The 19,059-nt window shown below is 44.0% G+C and overlaps 1 protein-coding gene across 1 annotated transcript in view; it reads right to left on the minus strand.

Moving 5' to 3' along the window:
- Nucleotides 1-1,262: 1,262 nt before the first annotated feature.
- Nucleotides 1,263-19,059, minus strand: part of LOC135876507 (leukotriene A-4 hydrolase-like) — a 40,100-nt gene continuing 22,303 nt past the window's right edge. Inside the window, exons 6-19 of the mRNA XM_065401745.1 lie at nt 15,438-15,490; nt 14,467-14,539; nt 14,001-14,141; nt 13,752-13,775; nt 11,554-11,624; nt 11,330-11,441; nt 8,409-8,553; nt 8,214-8,317; nt 7,279-7,349; nt 5,473-5,527; nt 4,440-4,535; nt 3,529-3,611; nt 2,308-2,412; nt 1,263-1,888 (exon numbers count right to left, since the gene is read on the minus strand). Coding sequence (XP_065257817.1) covers nt 1,756-1,888; nt 2,308-2,412; nt 3,529-3,611; nt 4,440-4,535; nt 5,473-5,527; nt 7,279-7,349; nt 8,214-8,317; nt 8,409-8,553; nt 11,330-11,441; nt 11,554-11,624; nt 13,752-13,775; nt 14,001-14,141; nt 14,467-14,539; nt 15,438-15,490 — 1,266 coding nt within the window. The 3' untranslated portion in view covers nt 1,263-1,755. The remainder of the gene's footprint in view (nt 1,889-2,307; nt 2,413-3,528; nt 3,612-4,439; nt 4,536-5,472; nt 5,528-7,278; nt 7,350-8,213; nt 8,318-8,408; nt 8,554-11,329; nt 11,442-11,553; nt 11,625-13,751; nt 13,776-14,000; nt 14,142-14,466; nt 14,540-15,437; nt 15,491-19,059) is intronic.

Below are 19,059 nucleotides of genomic sequence, written 5' to 3' on the forward strand. Positions count from 1 at the left end.
CCCATATTTTGTGTGTGTGTGTGTGTGTGTGTGTGAGAGAGAGAGAGAGACACAGATAGGGGAAATGTCCCCCCCCCCCCTCCCCAATAGGTTAGAGTATACAATGGAAAAGGAAGAATCCTTTTCCAAATGCCATGGTCTCAATCAGACTTTAATACTCTATGCTAAGTAGTAAGATGGGAAAGAGTGGCTCAGTAAGGCTTTATCCACAGAAAACTATAATGATTTAGTGCAGCTCCCTCCCAAGGAAGCGCTTTCAGTTTGAGTGCCTTCTATCAAATTAATTCAAAAGTTTCTAACTAGGACTTGAATCGATGATCAGGAACAGTCAACATGTATTCACCAAGGGCAAGTCATGCCTGACCAACCAGATTGCCTTCTATGATGAGATAACTGGCTCTGTGGACATGGGAAAGTGGTGGATGTGATATACCTTGACTTTAGCAAAGTTTTTGATACAGTCTCCCACAGTATTCTTGGCAGCAAGTTAAAGAAGTATGGATTGGATGAATGGACTATAAGGTGGATAGAAATCTGGCTAGATGATCGGGCTCATCGGGTAGTGATCAATGGCTCGATGGCTAGTTGGAAGCCGGTATCAAGCAGAGTGCCCTAGACTTCATCCACTGCAACTTGAGACCATTACTCCTTGTTCTGTCATCTGCCACCACTGAGAACAGCCGAGCTCCATCTTCTTTGGAACCCCTCTTCAGGTAGTTGAAGGCTGCTATCAGACACCCCCTGAGCCAGCCAGGTAAAGTCAATGGGGCTACTCATGTGCTTAAATCCCTAACTGATTAAGTGCCCACATCAGGACTGTTTACATAAAATACAGTGAGCCAACAGAACACAGGACAATTTTTTTTTTTATTTAAATTGTTCTTTCAGCATTTTGAAATGTTTCAAAAATATTTTTTTTAAACCAGCTATGAAGCTGGCCACAAAGCCTGAAAGTTTAGTGCTGAAATTTCAGCTTGAAATATTGTGACTAACTTTTTTGTCAAAAAACTGAATTTTGACAATCAGCTCCAGCTGTTACTATATGTAACTGTTGTAATGTATGTACTGTAACTCATGTCATACTTTAACTCATGTTAACAAAACCATCAAAAAATCAGGGGTGGAAAGAGAAACAAAATTGTTTGGATACTAAAGTAATGTAGGCCACACAAGTAAAAACAGGTTTATACAACATGATTTTTAAGTTCCAAGTGCATTCAACTTTTCTTCCAGGTTTATTCTAGAAATCAGAATATTTGGAGTCAGCAAGGAAAAGCTATTTATTATGACATTTTTATTGTTACTTTCTATATTTGTTGATTGTACAAGACCAGACAAGTAGGCTGTTTTATTAAAAAGATTTTTTTCCCAAATATTTAAAGACTCAGGACTTCAGCTGTGTGTTGCTGTGTGAAAGCGTGTACAAAAAAACCCATTTGATTTCGTCCAAAATTTGTTAAAAAGCCCACACGACTGACAAACACAAATGTAGCTCAGAAAAGTCATCTTTTCCTTTAAGTATAATTTGTTTGTACTAGAGCTATTCCTTCATCTCCCAAAGATTTATCAGTTTTCTAAAATTTCATTCGATGTACAAGACTGAAGTTTTTAAACTTCATCTTGAAGATCCATTTAAGCCAGATTATTGCCACAGTAGCAGAAAACAAAGTCAGATAGATAATCAAGCATGCATGTTAGCATAATGTGCAGAGTTACAGTTCCGTTTTAGTAGTTTGCCATAGCTTTTTAAAGAAATTAAGCAGTCTGTCCTTGACCCACTTTCAAGTCTTTGGCCACCAGCATTGCAGCCACTGGGTGCATGTGCGCTCTGTGCTGCATGAACGAGCTGACAGCTTGATCACAAGATTTCTCAAAGTTGTAGAGGTCCCTGCAAAATATTCCACAAGATAAGTACAAATAAGAAACTAGTCTAAATATGGATTTTCACCTGAAAGTTTTATTCTTAATATAAAATCTTCAATGTAAGATTATCCTTTATATAATGGCTTTCCACTCTGCACTCAATGTTTGCTAGGTTTTTACGTTAAAAAATTTGATACAATATAAGAACTTCAATTTATCCTGCAAATATAGAAATATTCATGTTCAAAGTGCTCTAGAAGTTCTATAGTTAGTCACTTCCTTTAGAAGGATGCAGATTTGATTATTTTTCTAAGAAGTCTGCTCTAGTTCAAAGAGGAATTAATTCAAAGGAGTCCTATGGCCTGTGTTGTATAGGAGTGTCCACAATTAAAAAAACAAACAAACAAAAAATGTTCATTTGTAAGTTCTGCAGGTGAGTCTTACCTAAACAAGGGACGAGTAAACTTCATCCTGCCTTGTTCTGTAGCCATTTTTAGAGCCAGAGGAATGGCTTCTTCCCACTTGGCTTGGATGCAGAGGCGTAACCATCTGAAAAATGTAGTTAAAGATGAATTTCTCCTCCAAGTTGGCTGCCAATTTTTGTTTGTAGCAGTTTTCAAAATTTGTGATCTTCCACTACTAATATCCAATATGGTGTTCCCTAACTCCATCTTAAGAATGAAGGGGTCATGCTACCATACATGCAACAGGACATTCAGATACTAAGTACTTTAAGTTCATAATGAAGCTCAACTGGGTCTCTGGGTTTCCCCACACTGACTTTTGCAATTATTTCTCTTATAATGATGCATTTATTTGTATTACGATAATGCCCAAAGGCACCGATCAGGGCCCTGTTGATTAGGGTGCTGTATATTTGGGGGAAGTCATTACATAGCAGTAAGTGTCTATTTGCACAAGCTCATCTATTTTGTTATAAATATAAAAATAAAGCAAAAGTAATAGAACTCAATATCATTATGTGAACTGGGAACTACATTCGCAACTTAAACAATATAGGTTTTGTCAATGGTAAATAGCAAAGGATTACTGTACACTGAGACAAGACACAAAATCCCTAACCATTAAAACACTTTGTGGCAAGTTTATTACAATGGCAAACTGGGCAATCCCAATAATAAATATGCTTTTAGAGTTCCAACAACATAATTTGGAGTACAGACATGTTTTAAGGGTGTATAAATACAAGATACAAAGGAATTTACGGTGATAGGCATAAACTAGAATTAATGGGAGGAAAGAAATATTTTCCTCTGACAATTTTTCTAAATTTCCATTTAAGTTTTAATAATTGTTTACTTTAAAGAGAGCATGAACCCTGTGGGGAAAGGCACATCTAAAGTTAAGTGGACAAAGCATTAGGAATTTTACTACAGGGAATAATCACACTGCCAGGGGAATAGACTAGATGACCTAGGTGTTATCGCTAATTTCGGATGCTCAGACTGGAATACATTTTCCCATTTCATCATTAATTAGTACGTAGGAACACTGCACATGTAAAAATTACATTTACTAGAAGTCATTATTATTCATGTGTGTCCTATTACGTTTTTGTAGAATGGAACTTCTCAGATTGTGTATAAGGTAGTATTTTCCCTTATCAAACACTTTTCATGAAGCAATTTCCATACTATTACTAACCTGAATCTTATTTCAGAATTGTTTACAGCATTGAAGTTATAAACTTCCTGCATTCGCTTTACATGTGACACTGGAAGTGGTGCCTAAAAAAAGTTGCAAAATTAGAAGAATGAGTAAGAGGTATATTTCAACTGATGTTCTCTGAGAGGAGGCAAGACCTAGAAAGAAGACTTTCACTACAAGGGAGAGAATATTTAACAAAAAATGATGGCTACTGGTAAATGCTTGCATATTCCTTCCCTTTGCTCCACTCCACCTAACTAAGGAAGGGGCAAGGGATAATATGGTAGTTACTAAGGCTTTGTCTACACTAGCACTTTTAGTTGCCTAAACTTTTGTCAATCGGGGGTGTGTGTGTGTGTGTGTGTGTGTGTGTGTGTGTGTGTGAAAAATAACCACACCCCTGACCAACATAAGTTTTACTGACAAAAAGCGCTGGTGTGGACAGTGCTATGTCGGTGGGAGATGCTCTCCCCGCTCGCTCGGGGGTGGTTTAAAATATAGAGCGGCTACACAGGAGACCAAGGTCCGTAGTATAGACATAGCCTAAGTCTGTGAAACTTTAGTACAGACCCAGTATCACTGAAGCCCTCCAAACTGGTTACAATTGTATTCAAAGCTGTGTCACACAATACATAAATGCTAAATTCAAATAAACACAATCACGTCTCAAATTTTGTTTATGCCTCCTTGACTGAAAGTCTCCTGATGTTACTCATCAAGTGAATAATCAAGGAAGAATGGGTTTTGGAGACCTCTTACTGGCTGTCCCAAAGAACAGCAAATGATTTAAGTAGGATGAATAAGGATCTTCAGAATTGTTGGGCAATGTATGAACTCCCTGGTTTTACAAAATAGATTTGTGCCTTTGCTTGTATTCTTAGGTCAAACTACTCCTAGCCTGCACTTACCTCCAGTAGCAACAGTGCCAGGAACTCAATCAACTGATGGGATGACAAATCCTTTAGATCTGCTGAGCTGAATGAGGACAAATCACTTTCTTTGGCCTAAATAAGCAAATAAACACAACAAACAGTTTGTAATTGGCTTTTTCAGCAAAGACATCATCTGTCTGCTTTTGTTTATGGACACCTGCATTTAATTTCAAACTACTTCATGTAAAAATACTGCTTTTAGGGTTTAAGTTATGAGGTTACAGAAAACAAAAAAGAATCCAAAAATGAGAAAGCTGTGGGGGTTGTGGAGTGGTTTTTTTGTTTACACCATTTAACTGCCTATTAAAGATAATGAAATAAAGTGAAAAGTAAGTTTAAGAGATTCTTATTAAAAAATATCAAAAGTTGAGTACAACAATTGCAATGTGTACTTTTTCATAAAAAGAATCTTGGCAAGAGGAGAATTAGGTTGAAGCAAATGCGCAGTAGGGCCAAAACACACAAAGTTGGCAAAAATAAGGATGCTACACTCCCTGGCAAAGCTAAAAGCAAGTTACTACGAATGATCAATGATTTGTTGTAATTGGCGTTGCTTAATTTTATCGAGGAGTACATACTGCCTGCTTTATAAAGGAGGGGCAGTGTTAGTATGAACATATAATCAGTAATGGAAACTTACTTCCACATCTGTGCCTTTCAAAACAAGTTTTGAAATTGCAGTCCTAAGGCATAGGATAAAATATGCACAATGGGATTCTCAATTTGCACATTATCTGCATGCACTAGACAGTTAGCTGTGTAAGTACTTAGTTTACATGTACAATGCATTTTCTCATTTCAAGAAGTTGCAGCACCTCTACAGACTCTTTTTGAAAGTTTAGCCTATGAAATAATGCAAAAATTCGTGGCAGCATTTCCCTCACCAGACACTACTTTCTTTGGCCAGTGAGGATGATGTGAGCCCTTCCCTTATTATATAGAACTAACAACTAGTTTGTCATAGTTAAAAAAATCATTAAGATGTCTGCAGAATTCTTTAACAACTCACTTTGGTCCATCTTTGGCTCAAGGCAACACAAGCATTTGATAGTGTCATGTCATATCTAATAAAGATGAAAAACAAAGGATTACATTTTTGAAATGTGAATAACTCCAAGTGCATTTATAGACTCATAGACTCATAGACTTTAAGGTCAGAAGGGACCATTATGGTCATCTAGTCTGACCTCCCGCATGATGCAGGCCACAAAAGCTGACCCACCCACTTTCCCTTAACTCAGCTGTTGAAGTCTCCAGATCGTGATTTAAAGACTTCAAGTCGCAGAGAATCCTCCAGCCTGCGACCCCTGCCTCATGCTGCGGAGGAAGGCGAAAAACCTCCAGGGCCTCTGCCAATCTACCCTGGAGGAAAATTCCTTCCCGACCCCAAATATGGCGATCAGTAGAACCCCGAGCATACAGGCAAGATTCTCCAGCCGGACCCTCATTTTACCAGCGATGGCACATTATTGCCTAATTGACTAACATCACGTTATCCCATCAAACCATTCCCTCCATAAACTTATCTAGCCTAATCTTGAAGCCAGAGAGGTCTTTAGCCCCCACCGTTTCCCTCCGAAGGCTGTTCCAAAATTTCACCTCTCTGACTGTTAGAAACCTTCGTCTAATTTCAAGCCTAAACTTCCCCATGGCCAGTTTATTTGACGGGCATTGTAGCACAGGCAGTGTAAAAGTGGCAAGTTAACCTATAATTGGGCTTGGAAGGATTAGATTTTTATCGGTAAGTGTTGGTAAACAGATTTCACCATACACAAACAAACCAATGGAAATAATTTCCATCAATAACAACTGAAACTTACAAATAGGCAAAGTAAGCAAAATGGTGTTTGAGAACTTATTAGAGTTAAAACTGGGTGATTCAGATTTTTGAATGAGGCTTGTTACAAATGGACTAGCAAATGAATAGTATGGTATGATTTGTTGATTTAAGAATATTTTATTTTGACATGTGATGTTGACAATTTGCATTTAACAGTTTATAAGGCTTTAACTTTTTGAATCTCAAAGTGTCACTAAATAATTGTCTGATTCCTCCCATAATTTCCCACAACTGTGAAAATATAAACCAATAAAAATTGAAAAAAAAAATGCTTAAAACTCAATTTTCCACAACTGTGAAAAATTTAAAAATCAATAAAAATCTAAAAACAAAATCAATATCTGTTGAAGTTATAAAAAATAAAATTAAAATTCTGTGAAGTCTATTTATAACGTAGGTGTGCACCTCATATTGCAATGCAATATGTGGAAAATCTACTACAATGAGTCAACACAGAAATGCATTTCCATGCTCTCCTTTTTCACAGTAACTCCACTCTTCATGGTATTTGTGACTTCTGTTGTGAATATTGCTATTGCTCATTGATAGTGCCATACACTACTAACCGCAGATGGAGCAATATCTTGTAGTCAACCTCAGAATGTAAACATATTCAGAAGTCGTACACTCTCCAGCTGGTTGGACAGCGCGAAGGAGGGGGAAGGGATGTTTCTTGCAGAGATTTCCACTGGGAAAATTTCACTTATTACACTTTGAAATTTTTCCATTTTCTGTGGCAATTTTCCAAACAAAAAACAAACAAAAAAGACATGCCTTCCCCCAACATTTCTCTCTTTGGAAAATTATCAGAATTCATATTCCTGCCCCCCCCAGACTTCCAAAAATTTTCAGAAAATAAGGTTTTGTAGAAGTTTTCTGACCAGCTCTAGTAAAAGTTTTTCAAATAGTTAATTGATGTTTGGGAATAACACAAAACTTTTAGGTGAGAAAGACAAGAGAAGAAAGCTCAATTACGTTGGTTTTACTGGTGGCATGCCAGGGGTGTGCATCCATGCATTCCAGTCAACTTTGTTGAGAACATCCACCTACAAACAACACAGATCTTTGTTCAGTTTACCATCTACATGTTTTTTTCTAAAGCAGTGGTCCCCAACCTTTTTGTGGCCAGTAGCACATTCATGTTTTCAGAAGAGTGTGGCGGGCGCCAACAATTTTTCAAGGCTTATTTTGCATTTGTACAGTAAATAATACAAAAAACATCATATTTAATATGATATAATATATGAATCCAGAGAGACGAGAGAAGCCGGAGAGAAGCCGCGAAGACAGAGAACACCGGCGCCCGCAGCCCCGGAGTTCTCTGTCCCCGTCAGGTGCGGGGCCGCAGCTTCTCTCCCCTGCTGGGCACTAGGCGGGCCCCGCGCCTGCCGGGGACAGAGAACACCGCACCCACAGCCTGAGTTCTCTGTCCCCGTCAGGCACGGGGCCCCGGCTTCTCTCTCCTGCTGGGCACTAGGCGGGTGCACATAAATGCCCCGGCGGGCGCCATGGCGCCCGCGGGCACTGCGTTGGGGACCACTGCTCTAAAGAGTTTGCAATTTCAAAGTTAGTTTAAATATTTTGTTTTGGTTTGTAAGAACAGCTTGATCTAAAGTGCTGATTCCTATGTAGTTTACTTTTGAATAACTGTATTTTGAACAAATGCACTGTAACCCAAACCCATGTTTGTAAGATTTTATGCTACATCTTTACATATTTTCTATATAGGAATGAGGGTGAAGAGGCATATAAGCCATCTCTTTTAAAAAGGCAGTAATACTTTATTTATCAGCCTATTTTACTCGACCATATGGAGTATCTTCAGCTTCCTGAGCTATGCCACAAGTAGAATACATGCTGCCAGTTTCACACAATTGTAGGATCTCAATTAGCCTGAAGCACCATCTAACCTTATCCTTGAAGTAGGAATACAAGAACTTCTTCCAATCTTCAGTCACAGCACCCTTATAGGCAAACTGCTGAATATAAGCCTTCAAGAAGCCAATGAAGACATCTAAGTTAAAAAAAAAGTGTATCAATTAAGGAAAGCCAGTGTTTGAAAGCAAAATAAAAATCCTATTTAAAATAGAACTATTAATACTCACCTGGTCCTCCAAGAAGCTGTTCAAGGTAGAAAAGCAAAGCAAAGCCTTTCTCATATGGAACAGGAGAATATGCAACATCAGGGTCCACTTCATTCAGCTTAGGGATCAGGTTAGTGAAAGGGCTTGTGTCTCCAAGCGTATTTATCTGTAACAATATTATACACAAATACTCACCCAGAAAGGCTCCACAATTTGCACTGATTTGCAGCCATCTTATACAGTTATCTTCCATCCAAGACCAAAATTACCGTGCTTTGGTGCACATGGCTCTAGCTCAGGGGTGGGCAAACTTTTTGGGCCGAGGGCCACATCTGGGTGGGAAAATTGTATGCAGGGCCAGGACAGGGGGTTGGGGTGCGGGCGGGAGTACGGGGTGTGCGGTGTGCAGGAAGGGACTCAGGGCAAGGGACTGGGGCAGAGGAGGGGTGCAGGGTGTATGAGGGGGCTCAGGGAAGAGGTTTGGGGTGCAGGGTGCACGAGGGGGCTCAGGGCAGGGAGTTGGGGTGCAGAGTGCAGCAGGGAGCTCAGGGCAGGGGGTTGGGGTGCAGGAGGGGTGCACGGTGAAGGCAGGGGGCTTAGGGAAGGGAGTTGGGGGGCAGGGGGCAGGCTCCCTGCATGCCTGCCCTGTCCCCGACCCTGCGCCGCTCCAGGAAGCGCTGAGGCCCCTTGGGGGGGGGGGGGGGGGGGTTGGAGGGCTCCGCATGCGCTGCCCTTGCCGCGCCTCCAAGGTACCTCCCCCGAAGCTCCCATTGGCCGTGGTTGCCCGTTCCTGGCCAATGGGAGCTGCGGGGGGCAGTGTCTGAAGGCAAGGGCCCGGGGGCCGCAGGGACGTTGGGCCGGCCGCTGCTGAAAGCGGCGCAGGGCCCGTGGCGCCACGGGGGGCAAACCCGCGGGCCAGATCCAAAGCCCCGAGGGGCCAGATCCAGCCCGTGGGACGTAGTTTGCCCACCCCTGCTCTAGCTCATCCCCCTTGCTGAAGTTCCCAAATTAGAACAGACTACCAGCCATCCGTTTCATCTTAGGGCTGGTCTATACTACAAAGGCTTTGTCGGTATCGCTATACTGGCAAAGTCCCCTAGTGAAAACTCAGCTTATACCAGTTAAAAAAGAGTCCTTTTGCCAGTACAGCTAAACCACCTCCCCAAACATGATATGCTAAACTGTCTGCATCCACATGAAAGATTTTGCCTGCATAGCTGTGTTAGTTGGGGGTGCGATAGTAACATAGCTATGCTGGCCTTTTGATCATGCTCCCATGTTTTGTTTGTTCCCATGGCAACAGCCTCTTTCCCCATACTGAAATCATAGATAGTTTATTTAGTCCTTCAAAAAAACAGAAGTTGCTACTGACAGGATAAACAACAAAACTATTAATCCTAAAGGGGTGAGACATTTCTTTTGGGAGGCTCTGGAGGAAGGGGGAAAATAGACAATTTTTAAGAAGTTAAGCCAGAGACAAAGTCTTTGAAAAAAGCAACTACCACGACCATTTAAATTCTCCTCCTAGAGACAGAAACCGAGTATCAGGATTCCTGATGTTCAACACTCACTTTGGTACAGTGTGGAACACCTGGGCTTTGTTGTGTATTTCAGTTCTCTCTCAGACATTTCAATTGCTTGTATCACACACTGGAACATCTGAAGTTTGAGAAGGGTGGCCTTGGCTATGGCTATCACAAAAAGGCAACTTTTAGCTGCTCACTGGTACGCTAATTGCTTTAAAGGGTTTTAAAAGTATACACTCTTGCAGTATGTCCTGTACATTAAGAGTTCACTGTTATTCACTAGCTGTTGCAATATTCAGTAGTAGTTCAGGATGAAATTCAGCCTTTCAGAAGATCCTACGATCTTTAAAAGATCCCTGAGACTTAAGGTCTTTTTGAAAATGTTCCCATCATCTGTAATCTAGCAGTGTCATGTTTATATTGAACAATATAACTTGTTGGTTCATAAACAAACCTGAGAGAACACTGGTACTCAACTACCAACGCAAAGATTTTCAGGAGCATTACTATTATCGTTTTCTGTTGCGTATTTCAGGGAAACGTTACAACAACTTAATTTTTATGAGTTATGTTTTGTGGGGAAATAGAGCAGGGGGGCCTTCTTTTTGATAGCCAGAGCTTTGAACCTGTGGGCCCCGAAATAAACCCTCCAACAGAGATCTGTTATGCTGATGGCCTTTACACACAGTAGGGCAGGCCTAAGGCCTGAACTAGACTTCACAATTCCCTGCCAAACCCGGTCAAGGGTCATGTCCAGAGGAGGGGGGAGGGGCAAGGGGGGAAAGAATAAAAAGCCCAGCAGCAGCACTAATGAAATATGTTCATGGCTAATGAACTAGAATAACCGCTTGTGCGAAGCAATAGGTAACTTTAGCTAAATGCAAACTGACTCATGCAGCTTCTCCTTTGCATGATCGGTGACCCACTCCGTGATTCCAGCTATCTGCAAAAATAGCCAATCATAGATCCTCATTAGGCGTCCCATAGGAACCCCCCCTTAATCTTTAACCAAAAGACCCTGGAAAATAACATGTGTCTTGAGAAATGTACCCAAACTGGTGCCAAGTACCACCCCTGGGGAAAACCACCAAGCGCCCCCTACCCAAATAAACACCCACTTCTCGGAAAATTAATGAGGAAGGTACGGGGGGGGGGGGGGGGGGGCGACTAACCCCAACCCTAATTTCTTAACTCATGACTATTGTTTGTACTTTGCTTGCGGTTTGACGAAATAAAGCAGCCTGCGAGCTGCTGCTCGGGGTGTCAGTCTTCGGACTGCACCCCAGTGCACTGGTATGTATGTCAATAAACTGGCCTCAGGCTTGAGTCTTTGAACTAAAATCACTGCGTGGGGGTCTTTGACCACAACATGTTTAAACATAAACATACAATAAACTTCTACCAAAACTAGTTTACCGTATTTTGCAATTCTCTCCAACCTCCCAAAGCTTGGAAGTGCCTGAACTGTTCACCAAACAGCCGTCCACCAATTCTACGTTCCAAGTAAACTGTGTGTCCCTCATTTAGCCTAGAGAATTATCAAGAACATTAATTCATGTGAGATGGCAAAACATTTCCTCAGAGCTTGTATATGGTAGATAAGAGCCAATTTTTTGTAATGCACTCAGTATTACACCTACCAAAAATGCTCCCATGTTTTGTTTGTCACCAAGTTTCCTGTCCAGCTATGAGAGATTTCATGAGCAATAACCTAAAACAAACAAAAAAAAAATAACCCATCCCATGTCAGAAGTAGATTTCATTAGATTACCCCAGAGAATATACTGTCAAATCCCAAGAGGTGGAGAGGGGGCGGAAGGGAAGAGGGGCAGCAGCAGGAATCACAATGGGTTAACTATTATATATTCAAAGCTGATTGCCATATATTGTAAGTCAGTCTCTGGATATCAGATTCACTCTGGTGCTACAATATCCCACACCACACACCCTGTGAAAAAGTAATTTTCAAATTGTGATCTATGGACAACAGAGCCTTCACTGGTTAGCTGCGCTGATCTGGTTGGTCACATAGTGCCAGTTCTTCTGGTTTCCAACTGCTAAATCACATTAAAAGAAAGATTATTTAAGGTGTTTAGTACTTTCCTGATATTACTTTTCTAGGTAAGCAAATGCTGTAGTTCAGGGATGTTATTTCATTACAAATGGGAGGAGATACGATTCATGAGATCATGAATAGAATGGGGAAGCATACGAGATACTAAAAATGTGGTCCACATTGAACATTTTAGAACTGCTGTTGGAAGGCATTACAATATTATGTTCATTTAAGGGACTATATTCCTCTACTGGAAAGATTTAATAATTAGATGAAATGCTAATCAGACTCCTCTCTCCAGACAAACATTAAAATATAACTAGGACAAGCACTGAAGTACAATTTCCAATTAAAAAATTATGCACAACTTATTGCAACCAGTTTTAGTGGCTAGATACCAGAGAAACAGGTGACCAATAAATACCATTAGCATAGGACCCTGAAGAATCCCACCTTTTTCTCCAGAATCAATTTAGTTACACTTTTTAACATGGCTTTACCAGCGGCTTGGCTATTCCTAACTCAAATATGTGGGATTTATTTAGAACTAAAAACTGCTTCCCTTTAACATTCTTGTGATTAATTATCTGTAGCCCTCAGTTCTTAAATTGGGTCAGAGACAGAAGCTTTCAACTTTGCTGCCTCATATCTAATTAAACTGAATCAATAGAAGCATACATGCTAGTATGGCCCAGAAGGAAGACCAACTGAGAACAGTGGCTGTGAGTTCAGTATAATAGTAATGTAGGTTTCTGATAAGATGTAGTGTTATTATGGCTGTGAACTTTCAAAGGCTTTAAATGGCTGAGCTGTAGATTTTATGCAGGGGTTCTCAGGACATATTTTTTGGTGGCTTCAGAGTGCAGCCACCAACTCTTGCTGGTGGCCGCTCTCACACTTTTTCTGAAAATACTTAATTAGTTTTAGGAAAAACAAATAAATATGCACATCCAAATCATTGTAATTGATTTATTCCTAGCTATTAAGTCTGTTGTGAAACGTGATATTAACAAACATACAAGTATCACATTTCACAGCAGACTTGCTCAGCTCTGCCAAGCCTGGGGACAAATTAAGCCCTGGATGGGAGGCTGGGGGAGACAATGCGAGGGCGGTCGGGGGTGAGGGGCTAGAGCCTGAAGCTCCATGACCAGAGCACAAAGCCCCATGGCCAGAGCCTGCCGCCTCCACTACTCCAGGTCTGAAGGCCAAAGCCTGAGCCCCACCATCCCTGGGAAAGTGGGAAACTCACCAGCTGCCTGCTCCTCCAGCATTGTGCCCCAGGTGTCTCCAGAAGGGAGCAGGGCCCAATCTCTGCTGGCGGCCCCAGCAACCAACAAGGCAGTGCATCCAGGAGCAACAGGAAAGGGGTGGGGCCGCTATTTTGGACACACACACACAGCCTCCAGGAGGCTATCGGCACAAGAAAAGCCCCTGGTGGCCGCATTTGAGAAACACTGTTTTAGAGGGTCATTTCATTTGTCAATATAGTTAAATGGGAAGCAGGAGATTCCTCCTATAAAGATGATATTGTTCTGCAAACATGATAGGGACAAGAAGATTTCCCTGCATCTGAAATTTTTGCAATACAGCTTGGTATTAAACTGACCTGCTATGTATTTTTCCATTTTGTAACTATTTAACAGAAAATATATAGGATGTTTAAATGAAGACTTAAGATTTAGAAATATATCTCATATCTTCTCTGCCAGGAACGATTTAAGATTTAACTTAAAGTTACACAGTATTTAGTTTGAAGACCTGAATAAAGTTTATACTTACATTTGACAGTGATCTGTCACCTGCCTAGAATAGACAAACAAATCAAATTACCTTGTTGGTTCAAGTTAAACTCAAAATTCATGCACTACACACATCTATTTCATGTAAGTTCTATGGCTCTGGTAGTCTAAGGATCATTTTATCGTTCTTTAAGGAATATAAATCCAGAGTTCTATGCACACCTGAATAGATTTTGGAATAGGTTCTGATGAAAAGCTGAAGAATAAAGTGCATAAATTTCACACTTACCAATAAAGTAGGCGTCACAAAAGTAAGGCAGGGGTTCTCCATACCACCATAAGGAAAAGAGGGAGGCAAGACTAGCAAGTCATACTGTCCCCACACATAAGGCCCTGCCAGATCTTCTGCTGTTTTCAACATGGCTTCAGTCTGAAACAAAAGTTCACATGGATTTTTAATGAGATTTGTAATTACAATTAGTAAATACAGGCTATAAGTATGATCCTAATGCTCCACACACAAATTTCTCGACAGCTTGAGAAGTTCCACATGCAGACCAATGGCAAGATTGTGCCTTGTCACTTGTATAGCAAGATCAGCAGTTATTTGATGTTCCTTTAGAAAAACAGAACACGTTCTTTGGTGGAAGTGAGGAGAGGGGAAAAAATTAAAATAAGAACAATTGTAGTATTGACTGTTTATTCTTAATACTATGTAAAGTGAGTGAATAGTGAGCAAACTCTTTGTAACTAACCTCCGCAAATTCATATGCAGATTTATCCACCAGCTCCTTCTCAGCCCACACCAGCGTCCTGGGGCCAATCTGTCTGTAGAAGTACAGATTTCAGTTAGACACTGAACTTGAATTGATGTTATATGGGAAGCCAGTGCATAGTGGAGGATGAGTTTAATATACTCACAGTAGCCCATATTACTGAGGAGAGGTTCTGGAGAAACCCCCACCACCCTCATTTCACTGCTATTGTATATGTTTGAATGGGGATTGGAGAGAGGAGAGAAGGAATGACTAATTTAATTTAATTTTAGACACACTTCTTTGCTTATAGACTTAATGTTCTAGTCCTCCACAGAAGGACAGGTAGGAAAGAGATGCAAGTGCAGTTAAAAAAAAAAAAATCAAATAAAATCAAATCACAGGAAATTATGTTTTTTGCATTGACTATCTAGATGGGGGATAAACTGAAGTTCATGCTTTTTAAAATATTGTACGGTGTTAATACAGCACCACCACCACCAACATTCTGGGCCAGATTAAAACATACCGTTGTGCAAATGAGTGATCGGATTGAAGCTAGTATATTATGACTTATGGAGGAGACAAAGGCTCATCTAGTGAGTGAATAGTTTCTAGATTATTCTTAGGACTAAAAGGCTGGGAAGAGAGGAACAAAGACTCAGTGGCTGGATTCTATTCCATTTCTTTCCCTTACAGTGAGAGAGTGGGCTCAGTAGCATTCTCGCTTGTGTTGTGGCTAGATACTCCTAGAGGTGAGAATAATAAATGAAGACTTAAAGAACAGCTAATACGCTCAGCAGTGTTCCGGGGGGGAGTACATACTTCAATGTTATATGAAGGAGCATCCTAACACCCTTCCATTGACCAAGAGGTTTTTTCAAATTAGGATCAGGAGTCCAAGTAATGTCAAGACTCTCAAACTTTCTGTAATTGATAAAGTTTAGCCAATGTGTACCATACACACTTACCTGCTTTCCAAAGCCCCAACCACGAACGCAATCAAGTAGCAGGGTATTGGAACCTAATGGAAGATATTAAAATCATCTATTTAAAATCCTTGTTGTAATATCAGAACTATCACCCACCAAGTTAATCAAAGGGAAAAAAGTTATATAAGCATAGTTGTACTGTATATTCATTTTCTTCACAACCTTCTGCCTTGCATTAGCCCCCGACCTTGTTTTTCTTCTGCCTGACGTGGGGTAACAGATTTATCAGCCAGTGGTAGTAAGAAGCAGTCCTCATTAAGTGAGAGCTATCAGTTCAAGCCTCAGAGCTATCACTTTCACACATATCTTCAGTGACTCATTCTCAAAGGCTCCAGGACTGTAGACCCCACTTCTAGTTTATACTGCAAAATATTTCTATTCATAGTATACAAAAGCCACCCTGGGCACCTTTGATGTATGTTACAAAAATGTCACATCTTTCCTCCTGGCCTTCTGTGGGCCATCAAGGGATCCTGTTGGAACAAGAGACAATTGTGCCCCAAACTCAAAAGAGAATGATTGGTTCGTTATAGACCGACTTGTAGACTACTTAATGTTCAATCACAGACCAAAGAAGTAGATCAAGAGTGCGTTGTCAGTTGCATGTGTGTGTTGTGACAGACCCAGACTAGTGGGGTACAGGAGTCTGGTAGAGGGCAAATATACTGGTCACTGGATGAGTAGTTTTCTGTTCCCTGAGTGACCAGACCTATTGGGATCCAGGAAGTGGGCGGACGAAGCCCGCCCACTGCTAAAGGATCCCCCCCAGCCTAAGGGGGGGTCCACAGGACCTGGAGACCAAAAAATTACAGGGGACAACTAATAAAAGAACAGGGACAGGAGTGAGGTCAAAGGGTCAAACGAAGCGAACCAGACGGGGACACCGAGCAGAGAACCCCGGACAGCGCCCACTGCTCCTCGAAGGCGTCCAGGGAGCCAGTGGACGCCGCCCAGAGTAACTCTGCCCGGATACGTGAAAGAACGGAGGACCTGAAATACGTCCCACAGTCACAGGAAACTCCATCGGCCAACCTCCTCACTCTGGTTTTATAGATGGCCAGTTTCGCTAGGGCCAGAAGGAGGTTGACCAGGAGGTCCCGCGACTTTGTGGGGTGACGGATAGGGAGTGCATAAATAAAAAGGTGAGGAGAAAAGTGCAACCAAAATCTTAACAAAATATCCGTGAGGAGCCGGAATAGGGGCTGCAGCCTGACGCACTCCAGGTAAACATGCGCCAGGGTCTCCCTCACGCCACAAAAGGGGCAGGTGTCTGGGATAGGGGTAAACCGCGCCAAGTACACGCCCGTGCTCACGGCTCCGTGAAGGAGCCGCCAACTGATGTCCCCGGTGGGCTTCGGGATCAGAGCAGAATAAAGGCTGGCCCACCGGGGCTCCTCACCCTCCAGAGGTGGCAGAAGGTCCCGCCACTTTGTATCGGGGCGGGACGCGAGTGGGAGGACATGAAGAACATGGAGCACGAGCGTGTATAGATGTTTCCTTGGCGCGGTCCGGAACAGAACCGGCTGCAGACGGTGCAGCCGGCTCATGGCGAATGGACGGGGAGGGGGCTGGTTGGGTCCACGGGGCAGGGGCCCGATGAAAAAGTCTGGAGGGCTCGGAGTGGAGGGTGGGCGGGGCGTGCCCTCTCGCAGGACCCGGTCGAGATAGTCCCGAGCAGCGGGCGGGAAAGCAGCCCTCACCTCCTGAAGTACGCGCCGGGGAGTACGAGGTCTGGAGAGCCCCATGCGCTGAGCGAGCGTCAGGGGATCCAGCCAGTCTCCCCGGTCGTAGTCCAGGAGGTCTCCGACTTTGGTGACTTCTGCCAGGACCAACCTCTGGCGCACCATGGGGGACTCCGCCACCTGCACACGAAGCTGGGGGTTGTGTAGCAGGGGCTCCGCGAGGAGATCTGCCCCCACGGTGGCTGCCACGGACCTGGTCACTGAAAACAGTTTCCAGTTCCGGAGGAGGTCCTGGTAGAAGACCGGCAGCTCGGAGAGGCCTCGCGGAAGACCTCTCGGATGGAGACAAAGGAGCTGCCGGTCATATCGGAGCCCTCGGAAGCGGCGCAGGAAGGCGTGCGCCAATACGCTCCATGCCGGACTACCTGCACCATAAAGGAGCCTCTGCAGGGCCTGGAGGCGGAAGACGTGGACCTGAGCGTGCAGACACTTCAGGCCCTGCCCTCCCTCCTCCAGGGGTAGATGGAGAACCCCCGCAGAGACCCAGTGCAGTCCTGACCAAAAACTCCAGAATCAACGTCCGGAGGGTGGTCAGGAAGCCCGGGGCCGGGACCAGGGTGTTGAGCCGGTACCAGAGCATGGACAGGACTAGTTGATTGAGCACCAGTGCTCTCCCTCGAAGGGAGAGACACCGGAGCAGTCCTGTCCATTTCCGGAGCCGCTCCGACACCCTGCCCTCTAAATCTAGCCAGTTCTCCGGCGGAGACGGATGCGTGGCAGAAAGGTAAACGCCGAGATAGAGCAGCGGACCCGCGCTCCACCGGATGGCCTGAAGCGCGGGTGGGAGGGAGCTCGCCTGCCACCCGTCCCCTACCACCAGGCCAGAGCTCTTGACCCAGTTGACCCGGGCGGAGGAGGCCGCCGAATAGATGGTCTGGCAAGCCTCCACCCGCACCAAGTCGCCAGGGTCCTGGACCACAAGGAGCACGTCGTCGGCGTATGCCGACAGGACCAGCCGCAGCTCCGGCTCCCGCAGCACCAACCCTGCCAACCTCCTACGGAGGAGACAGAGGAAGGGCTCGATCGCCAGAGCATACAGCTGGCCCGAGAGGGGGCAGCCTTGACGTACTCCTCGCCCGAAGCTGACCGGTTCGGTCAGGGTCCAGTTGAGCCTGACCAAACACTCTGCGGAGGCGTACAGCACCTGGAGAAAACCCACAAACTGGGGCCCGAAGCCAAACGCTCGCAGAGTGCCCAGGAGATACCCGTGGTCCACCCTGTCGAACGCCTTCTCCTGATCCAGGGACAGGAGGGCGAACGACAGACCATCCCTACACCCGAGTTCCAAGAGATCCCGGACCAGATACAAGTTGTCGAAGATGGTGCGGCCCGGGACGGTGTAGGTCTGGTCTGGGTGGATCACGTCCGCCAGCATGGACCCTAGCCGCAGCGAGATGGCCTTCGCTACGATTTTATAGTCCGTGCTGAGGAGCGAGATGGGACGCCAATTCCGTAAATCGCGGAGGTCCCCCTTCTTCGGCAATAAGGTGAGCACGGCTCGCCTGCACGAAAGAGGGAGGACCCCGCCCTGCAAGGACTCGGCCCAGACGGTGACAAGGTCTGGGCCGAGGACATCCCAAAACACGCGGTAGAACTCCACGGTCAGCCCGTCCATGCCTGGAGATTTATTGGTGGGCATGCGACGGAGGGCTTCCGAGAACTCGGCCAGAGTGAGAGGTAGCTCCAGCCGGTCTCGGTCGCCCACGCTGACCGTCGGGAGTTCATCCCAGAGCATTTTGCAAGCGTTAGGATCGGTCGGATCCGGGGAGAAAAGGCCTGCGTAGAAGGCCCTGGCCCTCCCGCACATTTCCGCCGGATCCGTGAGGGGGGTGCCGTCCTCTGCTAAAAGGCAGGTGACG

This window comes from Emys orbicularis, chromosome 1 (assembly GCF_028017835.1).
Source record: "Emys orbicularis isolate rEmyOrb1 chromosome 1, rEmyOrb1.hap1, whole genome shotgun sequence".
NCBI classification, from domain to species: Eukaryota; Metazoa; Chordata; order Testudines; family Emydidae; genus Emys; species Emys orbicularis.